The sequence below is a fragment of the Salmo salar genome, chromosome 13 (assembly GCF_965601325.2).
Source record: "Salmo salar chromosome 13, fSalSal1, whole genome shotgun sequence".
In the NCBI taxonomy this organism is placed as follows: Eukaryota; Metazoa; Chordata; class Actinopteri; order Salmoniformes; family Salmonidae; genus Salmo; species Salmo salar.
Window position 1 is genome coordinate 26,941,230 of NC_138303.1, and position 16,102 is coordinate 26,957,331.

The following is a 16,102-nucleotide window of genomic DNA, read 5'->3' on the forward strand; positions in this document are numbered from 1 at the left end:
TACGATGCTTTGGGTGATAAACGTAACAAGACCACATTCCATAGCATGAGTTAATGTTTCTGTTCTATAAGGTACCAGGGAAAGATGGCTCGGGGCCAGAGCATGGTTTCTACACAATGAGAACAGTCTTTACAGCAGATCTTTCATACAAATCTTAACCTTGTAACCCATTCCACACATCTGTTGTTTGTCATGTGGACTAAAAGGGGTGGATCTTTGCTATAAAAGTTATTTGTATCCTTTGTGTCAGGGCTCTCAATTAAACATCTGAGGGTGATTCGTCGATCAGCATCATTTTCGCAGAGCACTCAACCGATTCACTTTATATGTGTGTTGTATTGACCTGCTCCCTTATTAATAAGTGAATAAAGATTTAGTTTAAGTATAACTCTGACTTGTGTGATAGGTTTGTCTCACCTCATTTGATAGTAAAGAAATTAACCACCACAACTAATTATCATAAAACATGTTCTTGTCAAGGATCACGTGTAGTGATGGTGGCAAGCTGAGAGGAGATACCTTGACGAGGATGAAGAGGATCCTGAAGAACCATAGAACGATGAGGAGGATGGCTTCATCAGGATAGATTTGGGTAATGCTGGCGTTGGTGGCAGGGATGGGGGTGGTGGCAAGGGCATGAATGGCTTGCTCAGAGTAACACTCTGTTTCGCAGGGACATAAGAGACTGGTGGAGGTGGGACTGTAGACATGGCGACAGTTGCCATGGCAGGAGTGCGGTTGCCAGCGGTGTGGGGGTCACCAGACATAGCAGCAGAACGGTTGCCAGCAGTGCGGGGATCACGCCTTGTAATGGTTACCGTAGAAACAGCCGGAATCATGACTGGGGTATACATTCTGGACGGTGTCTTGGCTTTTCGGGTTTCCAGAATGGGGGAGGCGGGAGAATCCATGACAGGGGAGGCAGGGGATTCCAAAATGGGGGAGGCGGGAGATTCCATTGGTGGAGAAGCGGGAGATTCCATTGTGGGTGAAGCAGGGGATTCCATGATGGTTAAGACAGAGTCATCCTCCATTAGGGGGGAGGCAGGGGAACCGATGGTGGGGGAGTCGGGGGGTGCAAGGAGGGGTGATTCATCTCCTGCTGGAGTTCTCCATCCTCTGTCCTCTGTTCTGGGATCTGTTCTGGCATACATCCAGGGTGGCCGAGACGGCCTGTCTCTCCATTCGTCTGGGTTTGTGGAGGATGACGATGACCCAGAGAGTTTAGACTTCTTGGGTACAGGCTCCTCCTCACCCTCAACTGTGATCTGACCTGAAGGGCAGAAACAGATACCAACCCACACAAAACACTGGTTAGCAGCATCAGTACACTCAACAACATAGAAGTTCAGTAAATCATTAATTTGACGTTGGGAGTGATTGTGGTTTATATCAACACTGTTGCGCTTCACTAAAATAGTTTGATACAGTGCAGAAGGCGAACATGATATTATGGTGTTCGTTGGATGTTGTTGTAGTGTGTACACTGTAATTTTACTTTATCTTTATTTATTACCTGTGCAGATCTTGCACTTGAGGTCAAACAGGTGAGCTCTGTGCTCGGCAGTTGTGTCTTTCAGCATGCAGCTGAGGATGTCGGGGACTGAGCTGTTCTGGCTCGACTGGCTAGGTCTGGCCTTAGGGGCAGCAGGGAGAGTGCTCTTCTGTTCCTGAGAAAAGAGGATCATGTCACACTCATTAAAACGTTACACACAGATGCACACTCAGATACAGACACACTGATATGCTCATCTAAAAGGTATGCTACATTTGAAGATGAACTGATCACATAATTGAGGGCGATATCATTTCCTAGATATTTTATTGCATCAGTATGAGTAGACAATACATGTTATATAATACATGTTGTACATACCATGTGTCTACTTGGCCTAAATGGAAGACTAGGTAGATCAACCTTCACTGGCTCAGGCGCTGGATTTGGCAGCACACATGCGACTTTGGGACCAGACTCCCAGACCTGCAAGACACACAGACAACATCTCAATCAACTGGTAAAGTTTTGGATAATAAATATAGTTCTCAGTGAAGAATTATGGTGAATTTTGTATGTTATTATTTATGTCATTTTTTGTATTTTAGTATTGTGCACGACATTAAAACTCGAATGGTCTTCTTTAGTTTATTATTATTATTATTATACGTTTTTGGCTTAGATTAAGCTCCTGCATAGGCTATATTATACTGTACCTCTGGAGTGTCTTTTTTGTTCGGCTCTGAGACCTTTGTGGCCTGCATGTCCCGCTGGCTCATCCTGGCCAGTCTGAAGGGACTGACCTCACCACGGATGACGCTGTAGAGCAAACCCTGGAAACCCACCCAAATAAGACAATCAATGAAGCGTACTACCACATGGTGAACTACAAGTCTAGTTTGTCAGACGGGGGCACATTTGTTACATTGAATAGTTGTTTTCATAACCTTTTGAATGAAATGCTGTATAGCAGAGAATTATATATGTGGATTTATTTATTATGACAAGGCATATGTGTTTTTTTTTGCTGTCTATAGACCAACCTTATTTTTGGGGTCTTTAAGGTTGAACATGATGGTTCGGTACTTGTTCATGTACTTGCTATCTGTATTGTTAAATATGTTAAACATCTCCGTCTCGATGCTGGTGACCAGCTTCGCCACTTCACTCTCAGACCTCTCCAAATCGTCACAGTCGCACACCCTAATAAAATCAAAATGTAATTAGTAATCTTTTAATAAAAATGTTGCCCTACATTCAAAAGAGAGCTCAAGCAATGCGTGTGTCCGAAATGGCACGCTACCCCTATATAGTGGAGTACCTTTGATGAGAACTATGGGCTCTGGTCAAAACTAGTGCACTATATAGGGATTAGGGTGTCTTCTCAGACTAAGCCATAATTTCTTTGTCAATCAATGTGATCCAGTGTGTGTGTGTGTGTGTGTGAGAGAGAGTGTGTGTACTTTTCTAACCACCATGTATATTTTGTCATCTCTTTCTTTATATTCACCTCTTGAACAGGATGTTGGTGAGAGAGCGTTGGATGCTCTGCCTGACCTGGTTGTTGGCTGGCTGAGGGGGTCTGGAGGAAGGGGCGATAGGGGCTGGGGACACGGGCAAGATCCTAGTTTCATTCATTTGGGTGGGGGGTGGAGGTGAGGGTAGAGTGGGAGTCACGAGGGGTTGAGGCTGCTTCTTGGGGATGGTGAAGGACGTCTTGCCGATCCTCAGGGCCCCTGTTTTGTGGTGTCTGGAGGCTGAGGTGCTTGGGGCCTCAGGGGTCGGAGAGGGGCTGGATTTGGGGGGATTGGGTTGTTTGACAGGGGATGTATCGACAGAGGGTTTCCTGGAGACACTGCAGCTGTTTGCTGGTCTCTTGGTTTTTCCTGGAGCACTTCCCAGAGGAGGGGAGGACTCATTGATGATGTCTGAGGGAGAGTTATCTGGAGAATGTGTCTGAGGAGAAATGGGCTCAATCTCAACCTCTACCTGCTCACTGGCCTTTCCAGCTGTTAAAAAATAGAATAACAGGGGAACTGAATCAGCGCTGATAAATCAATATGGCATCTGGTAGCTATGAATATAATCAACAAAACTTGTTATAGGAAGTCAGTGTAATAAGCCATGAGGTCAATATGTTAACATATGTATATGTGTGTTATTGCCAGTTAATTAAGTATGAACAGTGCACGCATGTGATTAACCACTACCAATGAATCAGCTTCAAAATGGTCTTTCTTAGGCTGAGATGTAGTGTGATGAGATTAGGTTTGTTTGACCTAATAATTACCAAAAACAATTGCCTTTGACTCTGAAGCCAAATGATGTAGAGCTTCAAATAATGTTATAAAAGGTCATGTTGATCTCATGGAATGTTATTCCTTGACCACTACAAAACTGTATCTGCATTGGAAAATGTGATGGGATGTATTTGCACAATTGTTTATGTTTTTGTTGGGGGCCCACTCATTGATGGTATGTACAGTGTGGCTTTAATTGTTCCTCAATTCATTACTAGAAAAGTGGCCCACTTTGTGATGCTGTGCCATTGTTTTCACAGCTAGTAAAATCCCAGGTAGGAAAATTGTGAATTTTCTTCTTCCTTGTCAGCTAAATTGAAGTATTTTGATTGAGAACAGTAAGGCAAGGGCAGAGGGCAGGATATGTTCCCTCGAAAAAACCTAAAATATTTACACAAAAAAAAAGTAAGAACAGACTGTTCATAGCCCACTGAAATACTATTTGAAACAACTACAATGCAAATACATTTACATCAAATAACTGGGGTGTTGCTGGCATCACACCCTCTCCACAGGAAATGCTCTGCAGCTGACCCTGTGACGGGTTCAGCCTCTCGTCTGTGTGTGTGTCTCGGGCAGTTGGGTGCTGATATTGTGACAGCAAAATATAATCATCTTTGTTGTTTAATGGACAATAAAGATATATCAATAATACACTTGTATTCATGTATCCACTTTTGACCCTAGAAGGTGTTAAAGCAGTTGAGTGATAGATCAACCGTCATGTAAACTGACTTGATAGTGGGACTCCATTTCGGAAACCTAAAATTTCCTGTGCTAAAACATTAAACATATAAATGAAAATCTAATTTGTACTGCAATGTAATAGAAGTACATCTAAATAACTGTTAAAACTACCTAACAGAGGCCGACAAGATTGAAACAATGTCATTCCACGCTAGAAAGGTGGTAAAGAAGACCTATATTGGGGGAGGGGCCCCTCTGTTCTTCTGTGCAATGACAGCAGGGCAGTACTGTGATTTATGATTTAAATGATCTAAAAATACACATTTTTAAAAAGAGTAGGAAACCCATAGAGATCCTATTAAATTACATGTTATTAATTAACCCTCAAAGTTCCAAAATGGGGTAAAAACGGCAGCCATATTGGCCAGGGAGAATTCCAAACCAGTCTAAATAAAACGAATGGCAGTAGAGGCATAATCCTGATTTTACTTATGCAGGAAAATTAAAGTAAGGCATGTGATATCAGAAATTGTGTAATAGAATTTTCAACCTAAAATACTGTAATATAATTATAAATAGGCCTACAGTTTACACAGGTTTTATACACATTTTTTCCCCATATAAATAGCCTCTTAAATACATATAAACAGATCATAAATGTCTCCATTTTTGTGTTCTTGGAAAGCTGAGTGCTATATGACACAATCAGTACTTGTTGCATTTATAACGTGTCCAAGTCCTATCCTTAACTGATTTCAGCCAGTGTATGGGGCTGTGGATTGACTGCAATGTTTTTAAATGGAATGTTGGCATATTGGCAGTTAATTTGAATGGAATCATAATGGAATCATTCCTCTAAAACTAGCCGGCTAGCTTGCTAACAAACATACATTCTTCAAAGTCATTATTTTACACAATATCTTATCACAGCACTGGCAAAGCATGGATGACCAACTCCCTGATCAAAATGGCTGACCTTTATACCATCATAAGAAGGTTAATGTTAATTTTAGCATTTAAACACCCAACCACACGGTAACATAACCAGGGCTGGGTTTCCCAAAAGCATCGTTGCACTATCATCTTTTGTCCATTTATACTGAACAAACAAACGCAACATGCAACAATTTCAAAGATTTTACTGAGTTACAGTTCATAGAAGGAAATCAGTCAATTGAAATAAATAAAATTAGGCCCTAATCTATGGATTTCACATGACTGGGCAGGGGCGCAGCCATGGGTGGGCCTGGGATGGCACGAACCCGCAGGTGAAGAAGCCGGATGTGGAGGTCCTGGGCTGGCGTGGTTACACGTGGTCTGCGGTTGTGAGGCCAGTTGGATGCACTGCCAAATTCTCTAAAACGATTTTGGAGGCAACTTATGCTAGAGAAATTATCATTAAATTCTCTGGCAACAGCTCTGGTGGACATTCCTGCAGTCATCATGCCAATTGCATGCTCACTCAAAACAAGACAGCTGTGGCATTGTTTTGTGTGACAAAACTGCACATTTTAGAGTGGCCATTTATTGTCCCCAGCACAAGGTGCACCTGTGTAATGATCATGCTGTTTAATCAGCTTCTTGATATGCCACATCTGTCAGGCGGATGGATTATCTTGGCAAAGGAGAAATTATCACTAACAGGGACGTAAAACATATTTGTGCACAAAATTGAGAAATACGTTTTTTGTGCGTATGGAACATTTCTGGGATCTTTTATTTCAACTCATGAAAATTGGGACCAACACTTTACAAATTGCGTTTATATTTTTGTTCAGTATAGTTTAAATGGAATTAAGATGATCTTAGTGCTACGATGCTTTTGGGAAAACCAGCCCAGGACCTTTAAAATGCCCCTACCCATACCTATCTATAAGTAAATGTTTCACTCAAAGTAAATTCCTCCAAATGATGCCCTTGCTAATATGAAATGACTCCTGGCTTATGAAAAAGCTTGTTCATCGTTAAAGAGCCAATGAACACGCCGATTGGCACGTTTTTTGGTTACTCATTAGAAAAAAACGAGATTTCAGTCTTGGAAGTGTGTTTCCTGACTGATTCCGCTTTTGCTAAATTATGTTTGTCCCCCACAAGACACTGCAGACGGAGAAGCTTATTTCACTTCCTCACAATAAAGGAAACACGAGTAAATGAGGGATACAGAGTACACTACATGACCAAAGTTATGTGGACACCTGCTCGTCGAACATCTCATTCCAAAATCATGGGCATTAATATGGAGTTGGTCCCCGCTTTGCTGCTATAACAGCCTCTACTCTTCGAGGAAGGCTTTCTACTAGATGTTGGAACATTGCTACAGGGAATTGGTTCCACTCAGCCACAAGAGCATTAGTGAGGTCGGGCACTGATGTTGGGCGATTAGACCTGGCTCGCAGTCGGCGTTCCAATTCATCCCAAAGGTGTTCGATGGGGTTGAGGTCAGGGCTCTGTGCAGGCCAGTCATGTTCTTCCACACTGATCTCGACAAACCACTTCTGTATGGACCTCGCTTTGTGCATGGGGGCAATGTCATGCTGAAACAGGAAAGGGCCTTACCCAAACGGTTGCCACAAAGTTGGAAGCACAGAATCATCTAGAATGTTATTGTATGCTTTATCATTAAGATTTCCCTTCACTGGAACTAAGGGGCCTAGCCCAAACCATGACAAACAGCCCCAGACCATTATTCTTCCTCCACCAAACTTTACAGTTGGCACTACGCATTCGGGCCGGTACCGTTCTCCTGGCATCCGCCAAGCCCAGATTCGTCCGTCAGACTGCCATATGGTGAAGATTGATCCATCACTCCAGAGAACGTGTTTCCACTGCTCCAGATTCCAATGCGGCGAGCTTTACACCACTCCAGCCGACGCTTGGCATTGCGCATGGTGATCTTAGGCTTGTGTGCGGCTGCTCAGCCATGAAAACCCATATCAAGAAGCTCCCAACGAACAGTTGTGGGGTTGATGTTGCTTTCAGACAGTTTGGAACTCAGTAGTGAGTGTTGCAACGGAGGACAGACGATTTTTACTTGTTATGCGCTTCAGCACTCCTGTGCTGTAAGCATGTGTGGCCTACCACTTCACGGCTGAGCCGTTGTTGCTCCTAGACATTTCCCCTTCACAATAACGGCACTTACAGTTGACCGGGGAAGCTCTAGCAGGGCGAACTGATTTATTGGAAAGGTGGCATCCTATGACGGTGCCAGGTTGAAAGTCACTGAGCTCTTCAGTAAGGCCATTCTGACAATGTTTGTCTATGGAGATTGCATGGCGGTGTGCTCGATTTTATTTACCTGCCAGCAACCGTGTGGCTGAAATAGCCAAATCCACTAATTTGAAGAGGTGTCCACATACTTTTTTATATATAGTGTATATTGAAACCAGGTGCTTCTACAGGTGTGTTTCCTGAGTTAGTTAAGCAATTAACATCCCATCATTCTTAGGGTCATGTAAGGGTTTCCATTAGGAAATTTACCGGATATGCATTGGGCGCGTAACCTGATTACGGCGTCTACTCATGGTGCTCAGAATGACAGAAATCCCATTTAGATTATGGTCATTCATATTAACAGAACATGCAAGTTGAGGATACAATGACGTGCGGTTCTTCTTACCACATTCTGATGCACACACTTTGAAGATGTTAGAATAACTGTCCAAAATGTACTTTCCCTCAGCCAGCAAGACAGGTAACGAACAGCAAAATCACTAGCCTATGGCAATCTACTATCCACCATAGTAGAAACGTTTACCTATTCTATTGGTCAGCCTGTTGAGAAAGAAATAGCCTATTCCAAACAGATGCTGGGACAGTTGTGGGACAACAGATCCCAAATTCATACAACCAGTATGCCTAGGCTACGTAAAATAAACAAACCGTTAAAAAGCAATGAGTCTGATGTAACAGATCAGAATGTTTAGATAAGCGCAGCAATGCACACAAGGCAGTAGGCTGTGTGAATGTCTTTTCCATAATGCAATTAGCGAGAAAACACTGTTGTCAAAAGTGCACCGCACATGTGAGCGGTTTCATGTGACAGAGATTAAAATATCCATTCGAAATTTAGAAAGTGGTGAGATCTAATATGCAACAATTAGCATGGGTTGCTAATATGACTAGGATTGGGCCTTTGGCTGGTGGACAACGAAAGAAAGTTGATATAAAATAATTGCCTCCACAGATATGGTCTGATTTTGGCAAGGCCTACTTTGAAGCAATGTAAGACATGCATCATAATATGTAGTAAAACGTTCAGGTTCAAACAATGAAGTATCTATTTTGAAAATGCATACTGCCTCCAGATCATTGCGAAGTGGTGTGTGATGCGCTGATGAAGCCTGCCTTCCATTGCCTATGAATTAGCTGTTTGAGATGCAACTCACGCTGTCTGACAGATTTTACATTCAAATACTCTGTATCTGTGATAAATAAGAGCCTAAATCACTAATAAAATGTACACGCGGCAATTTAATTCCACTAAATTATGTAAATGAACCTATAGACCGATAAGCATGACCAGTCAAATGTATTTACGTCGACTGGTATTTCTATCAAAGAATTATTTCACAATGGAATTTTTTCTTCTCCTGGACAATTGGCCGGTGCAAATTTTATTTATTCGCTTTAAAAAATATATATTGACCAAAAGCCGGCTAACGGAAACCCTGGGTCATGTATAAAAATGCCCAGTTGCCAATTATTTTGGAAAGCATGGCTAGAAGAGATCTCAGTGACTTTGAAAGAGGAGTCTCAAAAGAGCATAGGGGGTTTAAAGGGTGTGTGTGTTTGTCACCAGATCTCAACCCAGAATGGTGTCGCATCCCTCCAAGAGTTCCAGACGTCCTCCTTTCGTTTTTGCCTTAAGTGACCTCCTCTCTTATGTAACCAGTGCTTGACTTGGGCAGGAGCTCACACGAGACAAGTACCGGCACCGCAAACGTTCTACTGCTTGAGCTCCTGTTCCGCTTGTAGAATATTAGCTCAAAAGTACTGTGGAGCTCATGCTCCTAATTATAAACAGTACCGGCACCCAAAATGAGTACCCGCATTTATTTCTGTCCAAGTCAAGCACTGTATGTAACCATACCAAACGTAACATAAACTAAATTGAGTGTCCCGGATTTACGTTTACTATGTTATGTCCAGTCTATTAGACCTGACACTGGGCATGGCAGATTTGTTCCTTATAGTGGAGAGGTACACAACACTAATAATTGATGGATGCCGTATACGCTGGTTTTCGTCTTTGCTTTTTCATAACAAGCTAAAAACCTGGATTATCAGGTGGTCAATGGCTAATCAATGATACAGATTGATCAGTGAAGTGCCAGGGAGACATGAAAACAAGTAGGACTTCAGCCCTCGAAGGACTGGCATGGTAGATCCCTGTCATGGAGGAACATACGGTACTTTAATTTCTCTTTTCTTCAGCTACGTAGCCCCCTATATCATCACTTTTATTGAAGTCTGCCTTCGGAAAGTATACTATGGCTCTTGCCATGAGGTCTGGAACTTTATGGCACAGGCAGTAGCGCAATTGAATTGTCCTCTGCTGGTTCAAGTGTTGCTTTAGCTGTTCCAGCTTCCATCGCTATTGATGGAAGCATTGAAATGACATGTATTCTTTGTTACTCTGAGCCTTTGAAGAAGTGTTCCCCTGTTTGCATTGGGGTGTGTGTGTGCAGGACACTCCTGGAGAGAGGGAGAGCCTCCCTGTATGTGAGCGCACAATGACATCTGCTAAGAGGTCTGGGCCTCGTTTCCCAGTTGCGTTGTAACTTAAGCATTATATGATCATACTAAATGCATCGTTACTTACGAGCCAATGTTTCAAGAGTGTTTCCCAAATGGCGCTGGCATCATAAGCAAACACTACTAATAGCCCACATTTCATGTGAAAGGTAGGCTAGGCCTAAACATTTCGAAGACTAGGTTTTATGTATGAAAATAAACTAACCATTTGTCATGTGATGTTCATAAATGTAAAGATTTGAACCACAGTAATCTTCTTTCCTACAGTGCTTTAGGACACTGCACACCACAATATATCTGTATCAGATCGTTTCCTTTTAGCCCACAAATATACACAGTGACTAACCCTCTACTACACACATTTAGTTTTTCATAAAAATATATATTCTGTGTCCATCCCCAAAGCCCTGGAGGAAACGCCACACTGAGTAAAAACACAAGGCTGTTAGAAGCTGCACCTCAGTGCATAGCCACGGAAGACGTTTGGGGGTGGCGATGCTGTTATTATTTCGCCCGGGGGGGGGGGGGGGGGGGGGTTATGACAGCAACATTAGCATCCCTACTACTTCCATGGCTATGCCTCACAATGATGGGGCTGCAACGGACATGCAGATTTATTTACACCAACCGACTGCGCAGACGGAGCTGCCGGTTATGTTGGATAAACAATCCGCTGAATAGCAGCCATGCTGTATTATTGTTGTTCCAATGACCTCTGACAATGGCTTGCCATTTATAGACTTCCAGATGTGTCCAATTTGTACCCGATAAGATTCAGCTTTGGATCAAATAAAACCAAACTTAACAAAATGTTATAAATACATATTTCAAATATTACATTATATCCTATACATTACCCAAATGAAAAATGTAACATTGTACGATCATGACCATTCACACAAAAACACTTACATTGTTTTATAAGGATTATCTTGTGAGGTAAGGCAGAAAAGAAGCCTAAAGATGCACTTTGGCTGCTCTATGAGTGGTCAGGATCACTCCGTAGATGTGCAAAGGTTTTTAAGAGCAACAATACTAACGAAGGCTCTGGGAAAGACCTCGGCTACTAAAATATATGATCTTGACGCTACAAATGCTCTGGGAAACAAGGTCCTGGAACGTTATGGCATAGGTGTTAATGGGCTCGCTCCATAAACACAGAACTTCTGGTGAAATCCACACTTTCCTACTCAATCTCCATTCAGTGGTTGCATCAAGTAATATTACAAAATTTGCTTGATTAAATGATTCTACAGATCCTGTTCTGATCCTACTATAAGATCACATCCAACCCAACCAATACTATATACAAAGTCGATCTATTGGAGAAACTACAGATTACTATTTATGTACTTTATCGGACTGCTGTCATATGATAATTTGTGAGATTGAGGTTTAAGTGTGTCTAGTGTGTACTTTGGAGAAGTACATCCTTCTTCTGTAAGGCATCTGTTTTAGATTGTAAAAGCAACAATCAGGTCAAGCTCTATGCTTGAGTCTTAACAATTCACATTAGCAAGTAAATGGAACGGCACCCTTGCAGCAATCAAGTGACTTGGATATAAAGAACATCATGAGCAATTAAACAAATTATGATCAGGGTATTGAATGTGTGTAGTTGAACAACTGTATAACATCTTACTCAGAATGCTTACAGTATTTGATATAGTCGTTTCTACAATAGAATGCTATTCAAACATGAACAAATGTAAAATGATGTATCGTTAAAATATTATCAGACAGTACAGTATGAAGATAGGCTAAAACTGCATCTCCAAATAGAAATCCCGGATCACACTTGTAGGCGATGTCATGTCGACGTTGGCTAGCATAGAAACACGTCATGGGCCAAACGTTCGTCTCGCGCCGAACTGCACATGTTCAGGATGTCAAATCAACGGCACTCCTTGATATAAAGTTGTTTTTGACAAAACGTGTCACTTTCACGAGGTTGGAGTAATAACATGTTCAACTACTTAATTAAGACATTGGCTCTAATCTAGGTTGTGCCTTCAGATTGAGAAAATGAACAACAAAGGAAGAATTTTTCTCATTGCCTTCTAAAACCCCGGACTGGTCTGTCTGTTTCACAAGTGTTCCCGGAAGTCTCGCGATTTTGCGCTTTTGGGTTTACAAACTCTGTGCTATTAGTATTGGGGATTTCTCACGACACTTGTCTCGGGGGTACGGGAATATGATACATTCTCAGGAGACCGTCACACTGAATAATTGCACTTTTTAAAAACGATTCTGTCTGGCCAGTAGAGGGTGCTTGTGTTTAACAATTGGGGACTCAGGACGAAAAGCTAAAACGGTAGATAACTGTTGAACAGATAGCAGATATGAAGACACATATTGCTTACACCTATCCAGTTCCTTCAGATCTGCAATAATAAAGGAATAAAGGAATAAAAGTTTTCCTTAATCATGGGGACTATGATGCTGCACAGGTATTGTTAGTGCTGGAACGAAAAGGTGCACCACCTGGAGTCCCCCATGAAAGTAGAGTAACACGTGCAAAATAAGCAATGATGATGTCTCCACCTAGCCTTGCTATAGTTCATTGAAATCTGTAAAAACTGAGGAAGTAGAGGTCATTTGACTGCAGCCTAAATCTTGGTTGTGACTAAAAACAGGTCTAGGTGTCTCAGACCATATTAGTGAGTCACTCATCTCAGGTAGTGCAATAGACCCAGTCCACCTCTGCAAAATACCAGAGAGGGTGTGAATACTTGTATGTGAATCTGAAACGTATCAGATCGATATAAAACAAATTCAGCTGGTCATCTACGTCAAATGTTTCCATTTGACTGGTGAGAACTGATGTAAGACACATGGCCACATTCTAAGGGTATTAGCGATGAGGTTGCATTCCTCTAGTGTCAGATGTGTTCAGGACTTTTAACTGTCAAAAATAAAAACAGAACCACAGTAAAAAAAAATAAAAAATACTATGATGTACATAAAATGCATGTCTGTTTTGTGGAAGATCCTTCTATGGTACAGAATAATGCTTGTATATTTGACTAGGTTACTAAAATGTGTAACTATTCTGGTATTTTTTCAGAGCTGATCTGATTGGTCAAAATACCAATTAGTGAAAAAAAAGAACAATTGGGCTGCTTGAAGAACATAACACAGCCTTAGTCATTGTTCCATGTGTGCAATAACTAAATAAACTGCTGTACTCCTTGCGCACTTCTATGGCATTTCACTGAATCCCATTCACGTCCAGGATTCAAACAGGTGTTCACTGATGCAGGTTATTGAATTAATTCAAAGACAAATAAACTGTAACCCAACTGTAGAGCAAAGGAGCAAGTGTCCCCTTTTGTGAGGGATTTCAAATCCTAATAGGATAATTCAGGTCATGTTCCAAATTATTGGAAGGTTAATTTTACAACTTCTGCTGATCTGCCAGGCATTGCAGTAGTGATTATGTCAGTGGCATTGGCCAGCGGTGTACTTCAGTCTTCTTCATTGAAATGGATCTATGAATCTGGCATTCATTGTTTGTCAGGATCCTTGGAGAAATCCTGCATGGCATCTGAACATCCTCTCAGCGGCTCCATGCTCCAGCTGAAAAACTGCTCCGCTCTCCAAATCTCCCAGTCCCTATTTGCATAGAATCCTCTCTCCCTCTGGTCTGAGTGTAAAATATGTCTGTGTTTGTTGGTGTCCCGTGTCTGTGCGCATGTTGGGGTTTGTGTTTGAGAGCTGTAGAAATGTCAGAGGTGTAGTGTATGGCCAGCATCAGTCCAGTAAGGATTTGTGTGGCCAGACATAAGACTAAAAGTGAGCCAAAGATTGACTAGTGCATCATTTGCTTATGTGTGTGTGTATATATATATGACACTGCAATTGACAATAGTTTAAGTTCCAACTGCTGGTGGCGTGGAGAAGCAGTCCCCCAGAACAGCATGGGATCAAATCCCACTGCAACCACCACTTTCCTCCTGTTCTCCCCTCTACCAACCTGTAACCCCATCTACTTGCCACCTGTCTGAAATAAAGAGTGGGGGGATATATGTAAAGGGATGCAGAGCTCCAGTTCCCCTTAAAAAAAACACAAAAAAAAACACACGCCGCCCCCCCCCCCAAAAAAAAAATCAAATTTTTAATTATTTGAGTTTGTGTTTCCTCATGAACAAATATGTATTGCAATATTCATCGAGTATGACCATTTTTTCCCCTCGCTAAATGCACTAGCTAAATAAAATCTGTACAATCATGTCAGTTGCTGCAAGGTCTCTGGTAAGTCAAAAATTAGTTGGGAATAGGACTGATAGATCATTTGACACTGGCACCCTAACTGCTGAACATCGGTACTCTTGAATACCAAGTGGCTTGGGTAAAGGGGCAGCATTACCAGAGGGCAAGGCAGAGGACCCAGTCCTGCCTCTGGACACTAGTGACAATAACCAATGTCCAAAATCTAAATTTCTTTAGCATACTGGAAAGTTCAAACTCACTTTGAGGGAAAAACTTTGGTCACGTATGAATCAATCTAGACACTGTCATACTTATCCAAGTGAAATCACAGGTCCACATTAAACATCACTGAACAGTTGTGAATGGTCTGGTATGGGAAAAGGTGCCAAAGTGAACATTGGCACTGGCTGGGACTGCCTTTTTTGTACTCAATTACTACCATTATAGACAGCTTTCCACCAATACGTCTAGATGCTGCCCTACTGCCACATTCCCTCCCTTTCTGCTTCACCCTACCTGTTGGCAGGGGCGGTTCTGGGGGGGGGGGGGGGGGGCAGTGCCCCTGTGACAACAATTTTGGACCCCCTTGTGGCACATGAAATAATTTTTACATGACATTTTTGCTATTGTTCTTTTTTTACATCCGTTATTAGACAGTGGCAACGCGGAACACTAATGATTATGAACATGGTCTTTTGCCTGCTAATGCCTGCAATGCAGTGAAGAAAATGATATGACAACAATAACGTCTAATGTAACTGGCCCCTCTAACAGTACAACTGGCCCCCCAGTTGAAATGGTCTAGAACCGCCACTGCCTGTTGGTGCCTCCACATATTGGTCTGTCCCATCATGCTGTGTCAAAGTCTATATCCAAAAACCTTTGAGTATTATAAGTCTTTTATGGACAACTATCTGGCCAAAACAGCAATAACTGTGTGTGCCTTGCAGATACAGAAAACGGTCTGTCCCTGCTCATATTCTTTTTACATACATTGTATTTGTATGTAACTTCTACCTGGTAGAGCCAGAGGAGGATGGGCCTCCCCTCAGTCTGGTTCCTCTCAAGGCTTCTTTTTCTTGCCACTGGGGTTCTGCTTAGACTTTGGGGTCTAGGCCAGGTTACTGTCAAGCACTTCATGACAACTTGTAGCAAATGTTGTCAACTATGGTAGCTTTCTTTAAAAGCATGAATGAATCGTAAGATACAGATGTAGCGTTTATGAATAGATGCTTCTGAAAACAAATCCCATGTCTGGATAGATAGTGCCGTGTCCGGGGCTTAGGTGAATATGATCCTGCTTTCCTTTGACGAATAGCTGAAGCATTGTTTTAAAGGCCCAGTGCAGTCAAAATTCAGTTTTCCTGTGTTTGGTATTATATTGTACAACAGCTGATGACACATCACTAATACTGTAAAAGTGTGATAAAAATATATCAATGTTATTTCATGATAGTTAATTTTTGAAAATACAATCTACATAGGACCTTCTAAATCAGCAGATTTGGATGGGTAGGAGTTTCGGCTTTCCATAGTGACATCGCCATGCAGTTAATTAGTTAATAGACCAATAAAGAGAGTTCTAAACCTCTACAGCTCGTTTTCTATTTTCCTCTTCCTCAATCAGACCACTCCCAGACCGTCCTAGTAAAAT

General features: G+C 41.9%; 1 protein-coding gene across 3 annotated transcripts in view; it reads right to left on the reverse strand.

The window, feature by feature from the left end:
• Window positions 1–16,102, reverse strand: part of LOC106566730 (uncharacterized) — a 45,635-nt gene that overhangs the window by 9,925 nt on the left and 19,608 nt on the right. For all 3 annotated transcript variants that reach the window (XM_014135057.3, XM_014135058.3, XM_082959914.1), the window contains 6 exons: window positions 3,006–3,504; window positions 2,539–2,698; window positions 2,212–2,328; window positions 1,877–1,981; window positions 1,517–1,670; window positions 520–1,273 (listed from right to left, as the gene is read on the reverse strand). In XM_014135057.3, coding sequence (XP_013990532.3) covers window positions 520–1,273; window positions 1,517–1,670; window positions 1,877–1,981; window positions 2,212–2,328; window positions 2,539–2,698; window positions 3,006–3,504 — 1,789 coding nt within the window. The remainder of the gene's footprint in view (window positions 1–519; window positions 1,274–1,516; window positions 1,671–1,876; window positions 1,982–2,211; window positions 2,329–2,538; window positions 2,699–3,005; window positions 3,505–16,102) is intronic.